Below are 23,266 nucleotides of genomic sequence, written 5' to 3'. Positions count from 1 at the left end.
GCCCAGAGCCCTCCCAGTTCCCGCTGGGGCTCATCTGTGTCTCACTGGCTCTTGGACTTAGGTGGGAACCAGGGTAATAGGAAGAATCCTGTTTTTTGGAGGAATCATCAGCTGGCTGATCAGCCTTTTCGCACTCAATGGCGAGTGGGAAATGCAGCACACTGAACCAACACCTTATTTGACCCCTAGAAGACCCATTTGCTAGGGGCGGGGAGGAAGTTCCCTTTCCTTTGATTCTCAGTATATCCTGTGAAACATATTAACACGTAGTCACATGGAAACCACTATCGCCCCTCCAATATATGCTGCTCTTTACTTGATGGATATGCGTTTTTAATTCACCCAGTCAACATTCGTGAAATTTGAAAGGTTTTATTTCTTAACTACAGACAGCTTTAAGAGGTGGGATACCTGGCGCCATCACTGCCTGGGCGAGTCCTCACCCGGGCTGCGAGGAGGCAGGAGGGCAGAAGAGAGGCCTTCAGGGTCAACTTTCCGCGGAGAAAGGCCCCTGCCTGCTGCGCCCTCACTGGCCCTTCTTGTGGGCGTTCTTGATGATGGCGTTTTTGAACAGCGTGACAAGGGGCGTTAGGCTCTTCTCCGAGGTCATGAACCCGCCGTAGCGCTTGTCCTTGGGCGGGCTGCCCCAGCGGAAGTGTTCCATCTTATAGGGCCCCTCGTCCTTCTTCTCGGCCGCCTCAGCCTCCGCCACCAGGCCGTACTCCAGCTCAGCCCGGGCGGCTGCGCTCTCAGCCTGGGCCTCGGGGCCGCGCGCCTGATCGAGCCTCTCCCCGGTCAGCTCCCTCTTGAATTCGAGGGGAAAGGCCTGGGCCGACTCGTCCTCGGCGCCGTTGGGGTACACCTTCACCGGGCGCCGTTTCTTGCCCACCGGCTTGCCCCAGCGGAAGTGTTCCATGGAGTAAGAACGCTTGTCCTCGCGCGGACCCGTCTCGGCGCCATCGCCGCGGGGCCCGGGGCCTTCGCCCACCGCCACTTCCTCCTCGCGCTTCTGGGCCGCGCCGCCAAATCCGCTGCTGCTGCTACCGTTCCGACGGCCGAAGCGGTCCCAGCGGAAGTGGCCCATGACGTACTTCCGGGGGTTCTCAGTCAGCGGCTGTTCGTCGCCGTTGCCGGGGAACACCGGCGTCTCGGCCGAGAGGTCGGGCTTGCAGGCCCGGATGCACGCCTGCGGGAGAGCAGCGAGCGCGTCAGGCCCCGCCCACTCCGGGCCGCAGCGTTCCCACTCTAGGCCGCGGCGTTCCCCCGCCCCTCACGCGCGCCGCCTGCGCCCTCCACTCCCTCCGCACGTGCGGGGGTTACTGGGCGCCTGGGCGCTTGAGCCCACTGGTTAACTGCGGAGGCTATCTACCCACTCCCACCTCTGAGCATCCCCAGACGTCTGAGACTCAGCTCGGACAGCGCCTTTTTTGTCCTCTGGGCTCCTGGTACCCCTGCCCGGCAGTTACAACAAAATCCCTGTCCCACTCGATGGTGTACTTGCTTTGTAGCTTTGTGGGTAGGGTAAACGTCCTAAACTTTATAAGCCAGATATATAGGAATTCGTCAATAAATGGTAGGTGGGTGGTAGTTGTCGGCACTTAATGAATAGTGAGTAAATATGGTTCAGTTCGAGTCTGGGAAGGGCTTTGGGTTGAAATTTGGGACAAGTCTGGCTTCCAGGGCCTGTAGTTTCAGTAATGCCTCAGCCGTACCCCAGTGGTCTGCAAACCTACCTCATGCCCTCCCCTAGTCATCTCCCTTCAAACTTGCCCACACCCATCTGGCACTTGCTCTGGTTCTTTCAGGTCTTCCGAGCTGATCCTGTCTTTGCCTCATCAGTGAGCTTAGGGAGGGGGCGACTCACTTCCCTGTGCCTTTCTAACTGGATGGAAGGATAGGAAATCAGGATTATTTCCATCGCAGGGGTCATGGAGTCCTGTACATGGAGCCCTGTCTGCTGTCTGTGACTAGACAACTGCGGCACACATTTGCTTAGGAAAATGACCTTGGGGCTGCAGCCTTGAGTTTTCAGTTACTTGGGACAACAAAGGAGGAAAAAGAAGGATCCCACCCACTCTGTTGAGTTGGGAACTTCATACTCCAGGAATTTAGAATTATAACACTGCAGAATAGTAACAGTGGAAAACAAAAATTATCTCATACTCCTCTCCCCTGGACACATAATGATACACAATTTCTCAGAGAGGAGAAAGGAACTTGGCAAGGTTCCACAGCCCATTGACAGAACTGGGACTGGGACTAGAACCTCCAGACTCTGACCACAGCCAGTGCTTCTTCCCTGATGAGCTCTCAACAGGAAAGACTGTGCAATGGGTGTCTTTAATCAAGAGTCTCTTGGGTCTCTCGGAAATAGAGCTCACAGGATTTGTGGGCTCTTAACTTCTATTTTATATTCTACATGCAACCTGATCTGTTTTTGAGAAAGTCTTTTTCCACCTTAACTCAGCTTCTCTACTGACAAAACACACACAATGTAGTGATGTGCATTCCACCGTCACCAGGCAGGTACAGGCAGTAGGATGGAACTCAGTCATGGCCATCAGTAGTGTTTCTTGTAGCCTTTAGTTGGTATTGTTCCTCATTTATACTTCCCAATACAAATAAATAATAACAAATACACACACAAGCTATGGTGACCCAGAGGGAGTTCCAGCCTGGCACAAAGGGCTTTTATATGCTATGGAAAGGCTGCAGAAGGTCAGTCCTTGAGAAGCAGAAGGCATTTGGCACCAGTTAGTGGAAAATGGCACCTGAGTTTTTCCTTCTAGAGATGGTTTGTGATATTATCTTCCTGACTTTGTAACTGGTAGCAGATACAAGGAAAGTAAAATGGAATGGAAATGGAAAGTCATATGAGGTTATCTAAAAAGGAATAATTTGAAGGCTAAAAGATGGAATGAATAGGTAGGGTCAATCGAGGGAGCAATTATGGTTATTACTATCATTAGTATTGTTTATTTTAATGGCACTATCTCTAAATAGCTTAAAAGGAGTGGATCTCTTTACAAGAAGACAAGGCAGGAAGTAAAGATAATCAAGAAGACATTATGGACCAAACCCATCTCCCTGAAGCTGCTTCCTCCCTTCCTTGGCCCAATTCTTACTTCGCCCTAGAGGTCTATTCCTGCCCTTGGTTGAGTTACCCATATCTCTGGAAATGAATCTCTCCTTTTGCATGCTCCTTTTTTTGTGCTGTCCCCACCCCAGTACCATTTGAAACCCAAATCAAGATGGCGGCCACAGCCCACGTACCAGCAGGTTACTTTCCGTGGTGAGATCCTGACACTGGCTGCTCTCCAGGCACCAACCACGCACTTCCATGGAGGCCTGAAGCAGCAAGGCCAGCAGCAGGGCGCCCGAACGACTGCTGCACAATCTCGGCATCTTCCAGGCTGGCTGAGGCTCTGCAGAGGCAAACAAGATGAGTGGGACCCCTGCAAGGAGCAGAACAATGTTGGCCACTCATCAGGAAGGACCATGAGCCAACATTAACAATACTCTCATTTGTGGAGCTCAAGGCTTTTTGAGGACAAGAGCAGCTCAAGGAGCAGGTTGGTGTGCAGGGTGGTCGTGTGAGTTGTAATAGGAGGGCAGTGGGACCTGGGTAAACTGCACAAATTTCCCTTTATCTCCTATTAAAAATTAGACCCCAAAGGATGTTAGGGTTGGAAGCTATTTTAGGGGTCATTTGGTATGGCCCCTTATTTGAGTGATGAGGAAACTGAGACCCAGAGAGAGACAATGACTTGAGTTTTTCACAATGCGGTATGGCCAAGTTCTCTTGTTTCCATCACTGATCTTTTCTATTTCCCCATCTTCAGGAAACTAAAGTTCTAACACTCGAGATTCAAGGAGTAACTTGGGGAAGACAAATGACTGTGAAACTCCTGCTCGAGATGGTCTACTCCTCTCCACCAGGATTCTATCATTCCTCAGAAACTCCACTTCCTATGAATAGTAGGTTTGCATAATGTCAAATGAAACCTCTGTCCAACTGAGCCAAAACCTCAGCCAACCCAGTTTGATGTCCTGTACATAAACCATTCAGGGAATCACTATTTCCTAGACCCCTGTGACTTTGGAGATTTATTTATTTATTTATTTATTTTATTTTTTTCTAATGTAGGAGAAATATACTACTACTCAACCTCTACTGGAAGGTTGGCAGCCCTGAGAACTCCTTTTTTAATGTAGCATGTTATGGACGTATTCCTGCTTCCAAAGGAATGAGAAGCAGACATTTTGGAGATGTATTTTTAAAGTAGACCCCCCATTTAAAACTGGTTCATCTCCTGAATACAATATACGTCAGACCTCCTCTTGTTCTCTGAGTCTCTCAAATATAGTCTGAAATAGCTGGACTTAAAAAAAAAAAAGAAATAGCTGGACTTGAAGATGCTGTTGGTGTGGAAAGGAAGGACATGATCACACAGAGCAGAAGAGAACTGCATCACATCATGAACACCTGCCAAAGACACTTTCTCAGAGAAATCAGGAAGCACCACTGGGCAGATGCTTAATTAAAGAGGTCCAGATGCAGTAAAAGGGAGAATCAATGCTGCCTTTTGCCCGCTGTTCCCAACATTTTCCCCATCCCTCTAGCTTTCACACTGCCCTGCCACCCCTCACAAAGGTCTTCCCTCCAAAATGACCCTGAGCCCTGTCACCATGCATGCCACAGTCATTCTACATTTCAGGTCTTTTCAACCCAGCCGTTATGGAAGAAATCTAATTAGATAAGAAAAGAAATTTAAAAAAGAAAAGAAAAGAAATTTATATTAAGGTGTAGATGACTAATTGTCTCTTCTGATTTAAAAATATTTGCCCAAAGGAATCTCCTATTTGTGGAGGCATGGGCCAAATCTTTTTTATAGGGAGAGCTTTGGAAGTGAAATTTCCCCCTGGCTCTCATTGTCTGCTTCAGGAAGCCACTTCCTTCTCTCTGTCCCACCCCACTCCTTTCCCCAAAAGCTAAGCCAAAAGGGCTCCCTTCTGAATGGTTGCCAAGCACAGCCCGAGTGTTTTCAGAGCAGCCATTAGATGGTGCTGGTAGCCAGTGAGCTGGCCTATCTGCATCACAGGGTAACTAGGAGAACACTGGTCAACCTGGCATCCAGTTGTGACCGAGGACAGGCTGCTCCTGTTGTAGACTTTTGGTGCTGCAGTTCAAGTACAAAGCCTGAATTTGGTGGACAAAGTAATTTATGTTAAATCTCTGAGACCACACAGCACATTTCGCTCAGAAAAAATGCCCAAGTTTAAAAGAGAAGCAGAAAAGTGGTAGTTTTATATTACTATGTTGTTGTTGTTATTGTTTAGTCACTAAGTTGTGTCTGACTCTTTTGCAAACCCATAGACTATAGCCCCTCAGGCTCCTCTGTCCTTAGAATTCTCCAGGTAGGAATAACTAGAGTGGGTTGCCATGCCCTCCTCCAGGGAATCTTCCCAATCCAGGGATCCAACCCAAGTCTCCTGTATCTCCTGCATTGGCAATTGGGTTTTTTTTTTTTTTTAAACCACCAGTGCCACCTAGGAAGACTTATATACTATGAACAAGTGTAAAATAGCATCTTAGTAGAGAAGAAAGTAAAGTCATACAGGTCTGACTGTCCCCTCGACTATATTTCAATTCTTCTCAAAGTTGGCCATTCTGGGATGACTTCTGTTTTCTAAAAACCTACCTCATGATATCAGACCTTCCTGAAAAATCTCAGACAGTGTTTCCTCTCTTGCCCCATGGGCTATATTATACAACATGATAACATCCTCACTCCCCACCTCTCAGAGCTGCAGTCTCCTACTAAAATATTAGGTAGCTTCCTGAAAGCAACTTATCTTCTTTCTGTTCGTGTATATTTTTGTATTTTTCTACAATAAATAAATATTATATTGTCATGTTTTTAAAGCAATAAAGTAATAGGTAGATGACAAATGTGCTTTTTGTAAGTAGGGAGTGTCAAATAACTGAAAGCTTGGAAAAATAAATATAAACTTGTAATTTGCTAATCTTGACATTAACTTTATAACAGAGAAACACTAATTAGAAATTCATATGTGTTGGTGAACTCTCTATGAGCTAAACAAAACATATTTTGTTTTATTTAATTTCATTTTTAATATTCTTTTCCATTATGGTTTATCACATGATATTGAATACAGTAGGACCTTGTTGTTTAATCCATCCTATATATATTAGTTTGCCTCTGCTAATCCCACACTCCCAGTCCTTCTCTCCCCCACCTCCCTCTAAAATTGGCCCTCTAGAATTGCACACTGGCCATGCCAGTCTGTAAAGATTAGAGGAACAAAGGAGCAGAGTTTCATCCTGGCACCAGGATACACACCCATCAAGTCCTAAAACAATGTCAAAGGAATATTATGTCATTAAATAAGCCATAATCTATAGATCTTAACACAAACAAGACAAGTGCTTCTTCCAGCACTTCTGTGAGAACCACCAGCTCCCCATTTATACACGAAGAATTTGGGGGATCCAAATGCTCTGCAGACTCTCCCTCCCTCACTGGGAACCCACCTTGCCTGAGCCTGCGTCTTGCCTGAGCTTCCATCACCTCCTAGGGCTGCTGCTGCTGCCCTGCGATCTAATGTCTGCGGGATTGGAGGTCCGTTCTGCGATCCTATTGAGGGCAGAGACGGGGTGGTTCAGGACCGTGGACAGTTCCCACCCGGCTCCTGTAGAGCAGACGGTGTCATTCTTTAAGCGCAGCCACGTCGGGGTCGCTAAGGTGGGCAGGGAAACGAAGTTTCAGAAATCTGAATTCAAAGAAGTCTGGAACGCAGGGAGTTTGTTGTGACTTTTAGCCTCTTCTCTTCTGCCCCTTTTTTCAACATCAATTTAAGCTGGAGTATATGGTATCTTTTAAGAAGTGACACCTACCCGGCAAATCAGAAGTCCCAAAAGACTGGGTCTCCTGGAGTCTCCCCAGAATACGGGTAGGACTCCTCAAGAGTCCCTCTCCCCGGGACAGACGCGGCCGCCAACTCCTGAAAGGCACCACATTCACCGTCGCAGCGGCTCTCCGGCCGTCCAGAGAGGCCAGTCCTCGCCGTTCCGCTGCCAGCGGCTTCCCACGCCGCGCCCAGCACAGAAAGTTTTCAAAGAATTCAGGACGGCAGCGAGACAAAAGATGCCTCTGAGATCGGAGCTGGGAGACAGCATCCCAAGGCCCCTGGAGCAGGGGGTCCGGGGATAAGATTGAGGTTCCGCGCCGCTGCGCCCTTACCTGTCACCGGGAAGCTGCCTCGGGCCGCTCCCGCTGCGCCGGGGAGAGGATGTTCAGCGGCCTCTGGGTCCCTTTTCTTCCCTTCGTTCTCTTCCGTCGCGCCGTCTTGTCCCACTCCCTCTCCGCGGTCTTTATATACTTGCGGGGCCCGCCCGGGTGGGCGCTAGACGTTGAGTGGACTTCCCGGCAGCTGCAACGTAACAGGCAACTCCCCCGTCCATAGGAAGGGGGGCCATGGGGGCGCGGGAGGGGGTTTCCAGGTAGGGGCTGAGCTGGAGAGCAGACGTGGCCGGAAAGGGGTCTGGATCTCTCTCCCCCGGAGGCTGGAATTAACACTCTCTTGCTGAAGGGCACACCTGGCAGCCCTCAGGAAAGAACTTAATTAAGGATGGTTTTGGGTCTCCAGTTACGGTGAGCGGGAGGCTTAGCACCCCGGTGTGGGGCTGGCCTAGCCTGCCGGCTGAGATCATTGACAAGAGGGCAAAGTTACCTGCGTGCCTGATTGGGCTGGCATCTGCCTCTTTCGCATTTGGAGGTAAATATCACCACCCAGGGAGTGCGTCTGTGATGCCTCTGATTTCCCCAACGTTTGGAAACTGTGATGAGAAAATGTCAGGAGCCGTCACAATCCCTCAGTTACAGGTTGGAGGGCCCCAGTGTCAAGCCAAGGAGGAAAGAATCTCACTCAAACCTGCAATGGAAGAGTCTCTACCTTAACCCGGAGTAAAGAAGCAAAAGCAAATTGTGGGAAGCAGTGGGGGTGAACAGGAGTGCTGGAACTAAACTGAACTTCAGAAAGGTTCTTGCTTAATGTGTCGTTTGCAGGAAATTTCTTTATTCTCAGATGTTCTTTTGGACTCCAGGACACCCTTGAGAATTTCTGGTTGGCAACACTGGCTTTACACTCAGCAATCCTTTTCTTTGGGGTCACAAGAGAGATTCACACTCCTTAACAGTTAAATAAGGTATTATTAACTGGCCTTGGCCTCTTTCCAGGGTCATCTCTCACCTCTCCATCTTGTATCCTGGCACTTCGACCATTCACAGCATTCACATTCCCATAAACACTATTTTCTCGAGCCCTCACCTCCTTGTCTATGCTATTTCCTCCTAAAACACCCTTTCTCCTTCCAACCACCTGGGAAAATTAGACTCTTGCCGTAAGATTTAGGTTATCCATCACCACCAGTTCCCTGAAGATCTCCTTGGTCAGTTGTCCTTCCAAGGCATGAAACATGATCATCTCTGTTTTCCAGAGAAGCCCACACTCATCTCATCTGTATATGTAGCTTATAAAGCTGGAACAAATTTCACTCTGTTTTCCATCTTTCCTCTTCCAACCACTCCTTCCCCACCCCTGCCACTGCCAGGCTTATGAGCCTTCTCAGAGTTTCTCATTTTTCTCTGTATTATTTTTATAACTTTAAGAGACAGTTGATGGTGGCAAAAGAGCCAGACCAGGAAAAGTTCAGATTGACCCAGCTTCTGTCCTGCTCTGTCAGTTGGGTTCTTAATTACATGCAGCAGAACCAACTTTAGGGGATGTGAACTGACAGACCATTGAATCACATTTAGAATCACTGGGAAGGCTGAGCAACCAGGATCCAAAAATGGGCAGAGACAAAAGGTGGCTGGCATCAAGGCCACTGATCGGATCCAATGAGAAAGACAAACAGACCGCTACTGGGAACAAGAGGCCACAAGTCAGGCATTGGACAGAGATGTCACTTCTATGTTCAGGTTGGGAGCTTGCTATTCCCATTTTGACTGATGTCACCAGAAAGGATGTCACTGCCTTTGCTTCCTTGTATCACTAGCTCCTCTTTGAAAGCCTGGAGCAGGTGCTTCTGATTGTCTGAGATGATAATATGATTTACCCCTCTCTTCCCCGATAATGTGGTAAGTTACATTGTTGATTTTTAGTGTTGCACCTACCATGCATTCCTGTTCTGTGAGCCCAATTTGATTATGATGTGCTACCATTATATAGCATTGGGTTCAGTTTACTAATATTTTATCTAATATTTTTGCATCCATGTTTATGAGATCAACCTGTAATTTTCCTTTCTTGTAGGATTCCTGCCGGGTTTTGGTGTCAAAATTATGCTTTCTAAAACAAGTTGAAAATCCCTCCACTGACCCCCATTTTTTCTAATTTAATAGAAGAGTTTGTATACAGTGGTGTTTATCTCTTCCTTAAACGTTTTCCCAAACATTTGCTTTGTTAGTGGTCCCATCTAGGTTTTTAAGGCTGCTTGTTTCTTGAATGGTTTTAAACTACAGATTCAATTACTTAAATAACACTATTCCAGTTGTCTATTTCTCTTTGTGTAAGTTTAGCACTTCTAGGTATTTTGTCCATTTCACTTAAATTTTTAAAATATTTTGGCTTGAAATTTTTATTGTATCTTCTTTTATCGTCTTAGTATCTATGGAAACTCTATGGTCCTCTTTTATCTCTGATACTGGTAATTTATTAATATATCCTTTCTCTTTTTTTATTTATTTTATTAGGGGCTTACAATTTTATTAGTATTTTTAAAGAATGAATTTCAATGTTGATGATGATATTCTGTTACACTTACTTTTTTCTATTTTCAAAATTTCTACTTTTATTATAATTTCTTACCTTCTAATTTCTAATTAGCTATTCTTTTTCTATTCTCTTGAGTTGGATATTATAAATAAATACTTTTACTTAGATAATTGATATTCAACCTTTATTATTTTTGACATGTGTATTTATGGCTATAAATTTCTAAGTATAACTCCAGTTGCATCTCACAAGTTTTGATATATCATATTTTTATTACCATGTAGTTTAAAATATTTTATTTTCATTGAGATATCTTAATTGACCTGTGGGTTATTGAGAAGTGCTCTGTTTAACTGTCAAACATTGGGGGTTTTTTAGATCTGTTTTGAAACTACATTTTAGCATAATTCCTCTGTGGTCAAAGAACATACTTTGCTTCTAGTTCCTTGAAATTTGGGGAACTGCTTAATGGATGAACATATGGTCTGTTTTGATTAATGCTTTATATAAACTTCAAAAGAATATGTATTATATGTTTACTCAAATATTCTATATCCTTTCTATACCTATATTCTTTCTGATTATTTATCATCTTAATTCATTAGTTACTAATAGATATATGTTTTTTAAGTCTCCCCATTAATTTTGTGAATTTAACTACTTCTACTTTTGATCCTGGCTTGAAAAAAATTCTTTCTAGAAATCTAATGGTGAATATGGAGCAGTGGTGGAGTGTAATATAGGGCCTAGGATAAAGATGGCAGAGAGTTACTAGAACATAGTTGCATGCTGATGGGAGTAATACAGGAGAAAAGGGAAAATTGACGCTGCAGATGAGAGTCAGAAAAACCAAATGATCCAAGTCTTAAGTAGAATGAGGTTCAGAGGAAGAACCTGGCCTCCCAACAGTGGAACGCTTTCCTCTTCCAAAAAAGAAGGCGATATAGACACAGGAGACTTGTAAGAAAAGCCATGGGAAGATCAATGATTCTGTACCAAAACCTTTACCTTGTAACCCAGAATTTCCTGAGGAAATATCTGACAGTTATCCTAAATGCTATCTAAGACTATTCACACAACATTGTTCATAGTAGCAATGAAATGAAATACACTAAACATCTAGGGTGTGATTATAAAAACAGTAGAGTATACTTATAAAAATTATGGTAAAGCTATGCAATGGAGTACTTTGCAGTCATTCAAAATAAAGTAGATGTTTAAACATAAAAAATAATCACTGTGTATTGAGGGGAGGAAATATGATAAAACATAGATATACAGTTGACCCTTGGGCTGCACAGGCCTACTTATACTCTTATTTTTTAAAGTAAATATGAATACTGTCCTACATGATCATAGTTAGACCATGGCAGTGGGACTGCAGATAGGGGTAGCTGACTGTGGAACTTGGACATCTGTGGATTTTGGTATCTGAGTGGGTCCTGGAACCAATCATCCATGGAAATGGAGGGAATGACTAAATACAGAGAGATAGAAATAGAGAAAAAAATTAAAAGTTACCAGAGTGTTAATAATGGTTGTTCTGGTTATTTAATACTAGACACAACCTACCCCCAAAACTTGCTGGGTTTTTTTGCCAAGGCCCAATTTTATTTACTTATTTGGTTTTAACATTTTGGCCACATGGCACGTGGGACCTTCCCCGACCAGGGATTGAACCCACATGCCCTGCATTGGAAATGTAGAGTCTTAATCACTGAACCTCTAAGGAAGTCCAATGTGATGGCTTTAAACAACATTTATTTCGCTCACAAATCTGCAGTATGGCCAAGGTTTGGCAGGGCCAACACATCCCTGCTCTACTTGGCATCAGCTTGGGGAGCTCAAAGCCTGGCTTCTATAAATCATCTGAAGCCGCTCACTCACTTAACTGGTTCCTGACTGGGAAGACTCAACTAGGGGCAAGAAGAGCTGGGGATCCTCAGACATTTTCATCTCCATGCAGTCTGGCCACGTGACCTCTTCAGCATGACTTAGGGGAGCTAGACTGCTTCCACAGAGCCTCAAGCCTCCCTAGAATGCATCGGGAGGTGACTTGCTCTGCCGGGTAGAGGGGGTTAGCAAGGGCTTCCCCAAGAACGGGATGCTGAGGTGGGTTGAGCCTTGATACAGTCTGTCACTGGGATGAAGAGAGGAAAGTCATTCCAGGCAGAAGGAACAGCATGTGCAAAGGCCTCAAGGCAGGAAAAGCCTTATGTTCACAGAATACTGGTACAGGTGGTAGAGAGAGAGAGGGAAAAGACTGGAAACCGTCAGAGGCCAGCGGCAAACAGCTGGGGGCCATTCAGTGATTGGGTCAGAGGAGCCGTAGGACCAGCTTTCTGTGGCAGTGAGGAGAATGATCAGAAGAATGGGAGCCTGGAGCCAGCAGGGGGTGATCCAGAATCCAGGCTCCAGGGCCTGGGGACCTGTCCAGCTGGCAGTGGGAGCAGGTAGGGCAGGAGAGCAGACAGAGACAGCTTCTTGAAATACCTAAGAGGTGGCATCAGTGTCAGGGAAGAAGTCACGGACACTCTCCCCATCTGAGGTTGCATGGATGGCACAATGTGGTGTCAGGGTTAAGAACACAGCTCTAGGGAGCCGAGCCCAGCTGATCAGCATGATCACAGATGTGCAGCTCACCATCTTTGCCAACATGCTCTTCCTGCTGGTCATTCTCTATCACCACGTGGCCATCAACAATCCCAAGAAGCAGGAATGAAAGTGGCACTTTCTCTGCCCCTAGGGTTCCAGGACATAGTCTGAGGCAAGATGGAGGGTGTGAGGGGCCTTCTCACTTCACTTCATCCCTTCTACCCATCACAACATACAAAGGAACTCCACCCGGATTTTTCCAAACATCTGTCATTTCCTCAAAGTCTTCCTTAACCCTATGAAACAAGAAGCTGTCACTGAATAGGGCCCAGTATAGGGGCTACTTTGTTTTCTACTCCCCACTCCAATGTTAAAATACAGATTTGTGTGGTGCCAAAAAAGAAAAAAAAAAAAAGAAAAAAGGCACAACTCTGAGGCCAGAATGGCTGGTTCTAATTCTGCTCACCCACTGCCTGGCTGTGGGTGACTCGGAGCAAATTCCCAGTTTCTCTGTATTAGTTGTCCCATCTGCAAAACAAGAGAAATGACTGCTCCCGCCCATGTGGCTGTCGTGTGGCTGAAAGGAAGTGATACATGTAAAGATGGCAGAGCAGGGCCTGGCCTTAGTCAGCCCTTATCCTTATTATCATGGAAGCTCTGGTGACAAGAGAAACTGCCTGGGTGGAAGGAAGGAGGGAGGAGGCGGGAGGGAGGGAGAGAGGAGAAGAGGGAAGGAAGAAGGGAAGGAGCGAAAGACGGAAGGAGACCGGAGCCAACCTGAATCTTTGGCGGGGAGCAGATGCGTTGTTCGGATGGCTTGCGAGGAGGATTCCTGGGGCGGGGTGATGCGTCTACACCTGGCTGTGGGCACAGGGCCAGGGCTCCTCTCGTCACCCCAGCTTCTCACCTCTGAGGGTTTAATTGGAAAAGCGATGTCACCAGGGTGTGAGTGCGTAACAGAGACAGGTGTGGAGGCAGCCTCCGCGGGGAGAGGAAGGGCTGGGCGGAAGGCAGCAAGGACCGGGTGGCCAAGAGCCCGTCATGGGAGGGGGCATGAGGAGGGTGGCCTGGCCCCCCAGCCTCCAGGCCCCCGGGGTCAGGCAATAGGCATCATTTCACTGGGGAGAAGAAGACTCTGGGACAAGGCTTGCATTTCAAAAACTCTAGGACGAGCACCAACTCAAGCCTGGAGGGTCAGAGTGACTCCCACCTCCATCCTGGCCTCCCTTCTTCCCTTTTGCTCCAAGTTTATGCTCCAAGTCGCAGTGGGCAAGCCAAGGAGGCTGCCAGTCCCATCTCGAGTCAGAACCACTGTGCTTTCTCAGGGCTCCTTGGGCCCATCTGGGGTCTCTGCCAGAGGGAGCACTTCATTCCTGCTATGGTCTGGGTCACAGGGCGGTGGGAGGGGGGGTGCCTCAGGCCCATTCAGCTGGTGCCCCTGGCCTACAAGGGGACAGTTCCCAAACCAGTGTATAAGTTCCTGGCAAGTGGGCCTGGTCAGAACCGGTGTTCAAGAGTTATTTGCAGAGAGAAGGCTGGAGGCAGTGACTGAGGAAGGGAGCTTCTCTGAGGCCTAAGTTTGCAGAAGCTCAGTTCAGCTCAGTTCAGTCGCTCAGTCGTGTCCGACTCTTTGCGACCCCATGAACCACAGCATGCCAGGCCTCCCTGTCCATCACCAACTGCCGGAGTCTACCCAAACCCATGTCCATCGAGTCAGTGATGCCATCCAACCATCTCATCCTCTGTCTTCCCCTTCTCTTCTTGCCCTCAATCTTTCCCAACATCAGGGTCTTTTCAAATGAGTCAGCTTTTCACATCAGGTGGCCAAAGTATTGGAGTTTCAGCTTCAACATCAGTACTTCCAATGAACACCCAGAGCTGATCTCCTTTAGGACGGACTGGTTGGATCTCCTTGCAGTCCAAGGGACTCTCAAGAGTCTTCTCCAACACCAGAGTTCAAAACATCAATTCTTCAGCACTCAGCCTTCTTTATAGTCCAACTCTCGCATCCATACATGACCACTGGAAAAACCATAGCCTTGACTAGATGGACCTTTGTTGGCAAAGTAATGTCTCTGCTTTTTAATATGCTGTCTAGGTTGGTCATAACTTTCCTTCCAAGGAGTAAGCATCTTTTAATTTCATGGCTGCAATCACCATCTGCAGTGATTTTGGAGCCCAGAAAAATAAAGTAAACCACTGTTTCCACTGTTTCCCCATCTATTTCCCATGAGGTGATGGGACCGGATGCCATGATCTTAGTTTTCTGAATGTTGAGCTTTAAGCCAACTTTTTCACTCTCCTCTTTCATTTTCATCAAGAGGCTCTTTAGTTCTTCCTCACTTTCTGCCATAGGGGGGGTGTCATCTGCATATCTGAGGTTATTGATATTTCTCCCGGCAAGCTTGATTCCAGCTTGTGCTTCATCCAGCCCAGTGTTTCTCATGATGTACTCTGCATATAAGTTAAATAAGCACGGTGACAATATGCAGCCTTGACATACTCCTTTTCCTATTTGGAACCAGTCTGTTGTTCCATGTCCAGTTCTAACTGTTGCTTTCTGACCTGCATATAGATTTCTCAAGAGGCAGGTCAGGTGGTCTGGTATTCCCATCTCTTTCAGAATTTTCCAGTTTATTGTGATCCACACTGCTCACAATCCTCTAAAACATTCTCCAGACCTCTTCTGTAGGCTACTAGAACCTGAATCTGAGAGGTCGTCTCCCTCCTTACAATGTGTCTGGATTACAAATAGCCCAGCAGCTGCCCCTTCATAAACATGCCTGGTGGGGACGGCAGGAAGAAGCTCAACCCTCCCTGGCTATAGCAGCTCAGGGCGCACGGGCCGCTTTGGGGTATCTCTGGCGCCCCATGACTCCTCTTTCAAAGCTAAGAAGAGAGGACACCAAGTGTGTTATGGGTGCCAGGGAGGGGGGCTTCCTGGTGAGAGAGCAAAGCAGAAGTGGATCCTCAGTGAGGGAAATGGGGGTGGGAGGGGCAATGAATGGGAGCAGGAAGCAGGATCCCGCCCACCCCGGCCCTGCAGAGAGGAGGGCCCATGGGAAGCACACAGTAGGGCGGGAAGGTGAGCAGGCTTTGGGCAGGGGCTCTCTGCCCTCCAGCCGTGGAGGAGGGAAGGGAGGGCACAAGGCGGAGAGAGTCTGGAGAGGAAGAGAGAAGCTGAAGGACCCCAGGGAGGAAGGGTCAGAAAAGGGCCAAGGCCAGGCCTTGAGGTCTGACTGGATGCTGGGCAGAAAGGATGAGAGGAGGAAATCAGGCAGGATTTAGGCATGGCTCTGGGGGAGTGGACCAGGAGGATCAGAAAGTGGGTGGTGTCGGGTGGGGAATGGCTGAGACCCCATGACAGTGAAGCAGCTGCTGTTCAACATGCCCTCTGCCAAGTGCCAGGCCCCCAGTGGACGCTCACATGGGGCTTCCCGGGCAGTGGGGAAAGTGCGGCTTGGAGAGCCAAGCTGGGGGCCTCATTCATTTAAGGAATGTTTACTGACCACTCCGTGTACCAGGAGAGATCCAGTCTATGCTCCCAAGAGCATAATTCTAAAGGGAAGTCAATAATGAAGTAGTCCACAAATAACTTCAAGTTGTGATAAATACATATTCTTGTCTGAAAACCCATAGACAAACAAGCCTGGCAGGCTACAGTCCATGGGGTCACAAAAGAGTGGGACATGACTTAGCAACTAAATAACAACAACAATGATAAAGACTATGAAGGAAGGGGAGGGGAAAGTCTTCTTAGCAGAAGGAAGAGTGTGCAAAGGCCCTGGGGCAGAGAAAAGGAGGGGTTCCTGGCACTGCTGGAGAGGAAGCAGGGAAGGGGAGTAATCCTTGAAATGAGGGACACAAGGGACCAGGCCTTGGAGGCTGTGAAGGTTGTAAGATGACAACTTAGATTTTATGCCAAGCACAAAGGGGAACATTCCTGGGTTTTAAGCAACGGAATGACAAGATCCAGTACAACTTCTTGAAAAGACAGCTTTTAGGGAGCAAGAACCAATCAGAGAGCAAACAACCAATGGCCTCTTTGGAAGGCAGGGTCAGAATCAATAGGACTTGGAGCAGATGTGAAAATGAAGCAAAGGAGGGATGGGGTTAAAGATGGTTCAGAGGTTTCTGGCTTGAGCAGCTGGATGAGGTGTGGGGCCATTCAGTGATCTGGAGAAGACTAAGGGGCAGTTTGGTTTGGAGGGAGAAAGCATGAGCTCTGTGACCTTGAGCAAGTTATTAACTTCTTTGAGTTTCTCTGGGCACCTCCAAAGCTTCAGCCCACAGTGCTTAAGACTCATGAGCAGGGACTTTCCTGGTGGTCTGGTGGTTAAGAATCTACCATCCAATGCAGGGTACACATGTTCAATTCCTAATTGGAGAACTAAGATCCCATATGCCACAAGACATCTAAGCCTGCCTGCCACAATTGCTGAGCCCGTGTGCCTGAACTAGAGAGCCCGCATGCCGCAATTAAATACCCCGCATGCTGCAACTAAGACCTGACACAGCTGTAAGTAAATAGACTCATAAGCAAGTGCAAGAAATTCAAACTATTATTATAATGCCATTAGATTCTTGTGAATAGAAACATTAATTATGAATTCCTCCGAGGGGAGCCTGATGGGAGTCAGGGAGCAGAGGTAGGGCTAGTCTCCAACAAAGGACCCTGAAGTCTACAGCACCATGGAGGAGAAGGTCTCCCAGGCCCCAGATGGCCCAGGGACCAGGGGAGGGTCCCAGCAGCCCCCTTTATCCCCAGCAACACACTCCTACTCAGAGCCCCTTTCACTCACTGCATGCCCCCACTCAGCACTGTGGCTGGACCATTTCAAGGGCTTTCAGTCTGACCCCAAGGGCAAAGAGGAATCAATTTGTGCAAAGAATGGGAATGGAAGAGATTTCAATTGACCTTTGAATGGGGTTTTAATTTGCTTTATTACAGCCAAAGGAGCCTCATGAAGAGACTCTTGAGACTGCTTTTATCCGCTAATGCCTGCACCCTTGCAACCTCCTGGGCCTCCGTCTAGATGCCCAGGATGCTGGGGGCAGGGGAGCAAGGCCAGAGGCGCTGGGGAACCAGCATCCATGACCCTCCCAGGAACTGGTCTGCAGCCCCCTTCAGGCCCAAAGCGGAGTCAAGAGTGCAGGCAGGGGCAGCGGGAGGGCAGCCCACCCGGGTTCCAGCCCCAGCCCTGTTGCTGGATGGTGTCTCTCCTCTGGGTCTCGGGCTCTTTACCTGAACAGAGGCCAGGACTAGGGATGTGGACAAGAGGGCCCCTCAATCCCTTCCAGGCCTGATGTTCTATGTTTTAATATTTACACTTATTTATTTGTTTGACTGCACCAGCTCTTAGTTGTAGCATAAGAACTCATAGTTGCAGAATGCAGGATCTAGTTCCCTGACCAGGGATTGAACCGGGGCTCCCTGCATTGGGAGCATGGAGTCTTAGCCACTGGACCACCAGGGAAGTCCCTGATGTTCTATGGTTTTAAGCTCAGATCTAGAGTCACACTCTGTAGTGGATGATAACTAGTCTCACAGAAGATGGCCTAGAGTGGAGACAGCAGAACCCCTTGGGCCAAGGAGCTAAGCCCTTTCTGTTCATCAGTCTCTTGGGGCTCCTTTATGCCTTATTTTTCTTTAAATTTCTACTTGAATCCCCTTGCAGGGGCCAGTCAATTGTCTGTTCTCTCCTCTCCAAATTCCAAAGGAAGCCCATGGAGTCCTTTGACTAATTATCGACTCTTTTCCTGGTCAGAGCTACCTTGGGGGTCCAGGCAGCCTGCAGGTGGCCAGCCCCAGGCAAAGAGCACTCTGCAATTGCTTCTCTATACCCTGCAACACCCCAGGAGAGGGGCCTGTAGGTTTGGGTTCACAGTTCTGTGTTAGCAATGTCAGGCTCTCTTCCCCTGCACTCTATACATGAGTGTATGGCCACATGGAACCACGTGTGTGTTCCTTTAGAACAGCTCCCTGGGACTTCCCTGGTGGTCCACTGGATAAGAATCCACCTGCCAATGCAGGGAACATGGCTTCCATCCCTGGTCTGGGAAGATTCCACATTCTGTGGAGCAAGTAAGCCTATGGACCACAACTACTGAGTCCAAACTTCTAGAGCCTGTGCTCCACAAGAGAAACCACCATGATGAGAAGTCCACACACTGCAATTAGAGAGTAGCCTCTGCTCACAGCAACTAGAGAAAGCCTGCCTGTAGCAATGAAGATCCAGCACAGTGAAAAATAAACTAAGTAACTTTTTTAAAAAAAGGGCTGCTCCCTACCCTAATTCCTTTTTTTCAAATGGAGGAGTTGTTCCTCTGCAATCAGAGCAGATTTCTTGAAGGTGGGGTCTTGCTGAAGGTGTCGTGGACATTGAGAACAAAACAGACTCCAGAACCCAGAAACCAGCAGCCACCGCCTGACGCAGTGGTGGTCGTAATGGTCCTTTTGTGGGGAAATGCCTTTGTTAGGGCCTCCAGAATGGCAGCCACTTTTCCAGAAGAATGCAGAGCTCTCCAGCCAGGGTGGAAGTGGGGAGAGTGCCGTGTGGCCAGGAAGGACGCTGATAATGCACATCCATTAGTGCATTCAGAACCCCCGGAACCATCCTCCTTCCTCCAGAGCCAACAATGGCTGCATGGAGGGGGCTGAAGTGGCCTTTTTACAGGCACTCAGCTCAGTGCCATCTCTGCGCCCTGCCTGCTGGGGGCCTGAATTCCATTTCCACGCTCTCCACAAAGCAACCTGGAAAGCAAATCCTCAAGCAGCCGGCCTGAGCCCCAGAGAGCCCCCATGTCTGGTTGCCCTGGGGGAGTGACGCCAGGCCCGCACACAGCTGGTGCATCGTGACCTGCTCTGCCGTGGCCCCAAGTCCGTGACTCTGCATCTGCGCCCACACACGTGTGTGAGCATGTGATCTGAGCCGTGCAAGGATGTCTGAAAGGTGGTTTTGTTTTTTTTTAACAAACTGACCAAAACCTCTACATCAGGTCAAAGTGGTTTCCTTCAAAACGTCCCCTGGGCCGGTGTCTTTAATGCCAGAGATATGGGGCTGGGGTTCCAGCTTTTGGCAAACCCTCTGGGGGAGCCGACTCCGAGGTTAGTTTCTAAGGCACCCAAGAAGGCCTGTCTTTGAGTCCAGGATCACATTTTTTTAATGTATCTATTATGTTCCTTTTATTTTTCCTGTACACTGTAGTTGGGCCTTTATATTGAAATATTTTCTATTCTTGATGGGTGTGGGAAGGTTATCTTATGTATAAATTTCATTTCAAGATAGTAAATAAGATCTTATAGTATATTTACTCTTAAATGGGAGTTTTGTGACTTGCTGGAATGTAAAATAATGTATCAGTATCAGTTCAGTTGCTCAGTCATGTCCAACTCTTTGTGACTGCAGCACACCAGGCCTCCCTATCCATCACCAACTTCCAAAGTTTACTCAGACTCATGTCCATTGAGTCGGTGATGCCATCCAACAATCTCATCCTCTGTTGTCCCCTTCTTCTCCCTCCTTCAATCTTTCCCAGTATTAGGGTCTTCTCCAATGAGTCAGTTCTTCACATCAGGTGGCCAACGTATTGGAGTTTCAGCTTCAACATCAGTACTTCCAATGAATATTCAGAAATACTTTCCTTTAAGATGGACTGGTTGGATCTCCTTGCAGTCCAAGGGACTCTCAAGAGTCTTCTCCAACACCACAGTTCAAAAGCATCAATTCTTTGGCTCTCGACTTTCTTTATAGTCCAATTCTCACATCCATACATGACTACTGGAAAAACCATAGCCTTCACTAGACACATCTTTGTTGGCAAAGTAATGTCTCTGCTTTTTATTATGCTGTCTAGGTTGGTCATAACTTTTCTTCCAAGGAGTAAGCATCTTTTAATTTCATGGCTGCAATCACCATCTGCAGTGATTTTGGAGCCCAGAGAAATAAAGTCTGCCACTGTTTCCACTGTTTCCCCATCTATTTGCCACGAAGTAATGGGACCAGATGCCATGATCTTGGTTTTCTGAATGTTGAGCTTTAAGCCAACTTTTTCACTCTCCTCTTCCACTTTCATCAAGAGGCTCTTTAGTTCTTCTTCACTTTCTACCATAAGGGTGGTGTCATCTGCATATCTGAGATTATTGATATTTCTCCCGGCAAGCTTGATTCCAGCTTGTGCTTCATCCAGCCCAGCATTTCGCATGATGTACTCTGCATATAAGTTAAATAAGCATGGTGACAATATACAGCCTTGATGTACTCCTTTTCCTATTTGGAACCAGTCTGTTGTTCCATGTCCAGTTCTAACTGTTGCTTCCTGACCTGCATATAGATTTCTCAAGAGGCAGGTCAGGTGGTCTGGTATTCCCATCTCTTTCAGAATTTCCCATAGTTTGTGGTGATCCACACAGTCAAAGGCTTTGGCATAGTCAATAAAGCAGAAGTAGATGCTTTTCTGGAACTCTCTTGCTTTTTTGATGATCCAGAGGATGTTGGCAATTTGATCTCTGGTTCCTCTGCCTTTTCTAAATCCAGCTTGAACATCTGGAAGTTCATGGTTCACATGTTGTTGAATCCTGGGTTGGAGAATTTTGAGCATTACTCTACTAGCGTGTGAGATGAGTCCAATTGTGCAGTAGTCTGAGCATTTTTTGGCATTGCCTTTCTTTGGGATTGGAATGAAAACTGACTTTCCCAGTCCTGTGGCCACTGTTGCATTTTCCAAATTTGTTGGCATATTGAGCACAGTACTTTCACAGCATCATCTTTTAAGATCTGAAATAGCTCAACTGGAATTCCATCACCTCCACTAGCTTTGTTCGTAGTGATGCTTCCTAAAGCCCACTTGACTTCGCATTCCAGGATGTCTGGCTCTAGGTGAGTGATCACACCATCATGATTATCTGGGTCATGAAGCTCTTTTTTTGTACAGTTCTTCTGTATATTCTTGCCACCTCTTCTTAATATCTTCTGCTTCTGTTAGGTCCATACCATACCAAAATAATGTAGCTGCTTTGGAAAATAGTTTGCAGTTCTTCCAAAAGTTAAACATTTGTTAAAAACAAGACAACAGGCCCAAGATGGAGTTGCTTACGCTAAGCTCCATGTCACCAAACCAAGACTTAATTAGTTTCAGCTTTCCCAGAATGATGGACCCTGGCCATCCCCTAAAGGGAAGTAACTTTGCAATAACCAACCTGCTTTTTGCTAGTATAATCTCTTTGTTCCCAATCCCTTCTGCCACAAAAGCCTTATATTTTGTTTATTTATTTATTATGGCTGCGTTGAGTCTTCTTTGCAGTTTGCAGGCTCCTCATCGTGGTGGCTTCTCTTGTTGCAGAACGTGGGCTCTAGAGCACAGGCTCAGTAGTTACGGTATACAGCTTGGTTGCTACACAGCTTGGTTCCCACATGGCAAGGGGTCTCTTCCCAAATCAGGAATCAAACCCACGTCCCCTGCAGTGGCAACTGGATTCTTAACCACTGGACCACCAAGGAAGGCCAAAAGTCTTTTATTTTGGACAGTTCCTCAGACGTCCTCTTTATCTGCTAGATTTGGATGCTGCCTAATCGAATCAATTTTTGCTCAAGTAAACTCTTAAAATTTTTAACATGCCTTGGTTTAATCTTTTAACAATATAGAGTTACCATATGCCCAGCAAATCCACCCCCAGATGTATACCCCCAAATTTATACATGAATATCCGTAGCTGTGTTATTCATAGTATCTAAAAGTGGAAAAACAACCCAAAAGTCCATCAATTGGTGAATAAGCAAAATGTGGTATATCCATACAATGGAATACTATTTAGCAACAAAAAGAAATGAAGTAAAAATAGATGCTACAACATAGACAAATATTTAAAAACATTACGCTAATTGGAAGAAGAGACACGATAGTAAAAGCTACATACTGTGAGATCCCATTTATATGAAATGCCCAGAAGAGACAAATCCGTAGAGACAGAAAGTAGATTCATAGTTACCAGGGGTTGGGGCTGCTGGGAAGAATAAGGAGTGATTGCTAGTGGGTATGAGGTTTCTTTGTAAAGTGATGAAGATGTTCTAAAATTGATGTGGTAATGGTTGCACATCTCTGAATATTATAAATGTCACTTTACTGTACACTTTAAGTGTGTGAGTTGTATGGGATGTGAATTATATCTCAGTATAAACTGTTACTAAAAAGGGGGTGATTTTTTGAAAGACAGAGAAGTGACTACAGAGAAAGCCATGCATTGTCTTTCAACATAGCTAAAGAGGAGGGCAAAGATACAAAGATGTGGCCTTTCTTCCCTTTGTGCAAGAAAAACCACCCAGTTTTCCCCTCCTGTCGCTCTTTCCTGTGTTTCCTTTATTACTCACACTGAACACTTCACTTCCAACACTTCCGGTCACCAAATACGTAGTGGTGGGGCAAGGGGGGTGGGGTTTCCCCCACACGTGTCTGGTGTTGTTCTCTACAACAGCCGGATGGATGACCTACAATTTCACTCAATTCACTACCTGGAGATAGTGTCAGATCCCACAGGCTAAAGGCTCAGTCGCACCCACAGGACTGCTGCCACCCTACTTCAGATGCCAATCGTTAAGTAGTCAGTCCCCAAGTTCCCACAACTTCTGTCCAGTTTGGCTAAAAAACGAAGATTCTGGTGACTCCCTCTTCAGGTTTGATTCATTTGCTAGAGCCACTCAAGGAACTCAGGGAAACACATTCACTAGCTGATTAAATGATATGATAAAGGACACAGATGAACAACCAGATGAAGGGATACACATGGTTAAGTCTGGGAGGGTCCCGAGCACAAGAGCTTCTGTCCCTGTGGAGCCGGGGTGCAGCCCCCTCCCGGTGTGGAAGTGTTCATCCA

General features: G+C 46.8%; 2 protein-coding genes and 1 non-coding gene across 3 annotated transcripts; 1 reads left to right on the top strand and 2 right to left on the bottom strand.

Annotated features, from left to right (window-relative positions):
• Nucleotides 1–352: 352 nt before the first annotated feature.
• Nucleotides 353–7,361, bottom strand: POMC (proopiomelanocortin). Its single transcript, XM_043469192.1, has 3 exons — nt 7,266–7,361; nt 3,274–3,425; nt 353–1,186 (listed from the first exon to the last, which is right to left on the bottom strand). Exons 2-3 carry the CDS (start codon nt 3,403–3,405, stop codon nt 527–529), a joined length of 792 nt encoding a protein of 263 aa, XP_043325127.1. The 5' UTR covers nt 3,406–3,425; nt 7,266–7,361; the 3' UTR covers nt 353–526.
• Nucleotides 4,140–4,275, bottom strand: LOC122442808. The gene has a single exon (XR_006269792.1). It is a non-coding gene; the product is annotated as a small nucleolar RNA U109 (small nucleolar RNA).
• Nucleotides 7,362–12,421: 5,060 nt separating the features above from the next.
• On the top strand, nt 12,422–12,523 carry LOC122441993 (dolichyl-diphosphooligosaccharide--protein glycosyltransferase subunit 4-like). The gene has a single exon (XM_043469193.1). The coding sequence runs from the start codon at nt 12,422–12,424 to the stop codon at nt 12,521–12,523; it is 102 nt and encodes a 33-aa protein (XP_043325128.1).
• The last annotated feature ends 10,743 nt before the right edge of the window (nt 12,524–23,266 follow it).

This window comes from Cervus canadensis, chromosome 5 (assembly GCF_019320065.1).
Source record: "Cervus canadensis isolate Bull #8, Minnesota chromosome 5, ASM1932006v1, whole genome shotgun sequence".
NCBI classification, from domain to species: domain Eukaryota; kingdom Metazoa; phylum Chordata; class Mammalia; order Artiodactyla; family Cervidae; genus Cervus; species Cervus canadensis.
This window is presented reverse-complemented; position numbering and strand designations above follow the sequence as displayed.

Coding starts and splice junctions, on each gene's coding strand:
- POMC (XM_043469192.1), bottom strand. CDS start 3,405: ATGCCGAGATTGTGCAGCAGTCGTTCGGGCGCCCTGCTGCTGGCCTTG. Junction 1,187..3,273: donor CCACGGAAAGTAACCTGCTG/GTACGTGGGCTG, acceptor GCTCTCCCGCAG/GCGTGCATCCGGGCCTGCAA.
- LOC122441993 (XM_043469193.1), top strand. CDS start 12,422: ATGATCACAGATGTGCAGCTCACCATCTTTGCCAACATGCTCTTCCTG.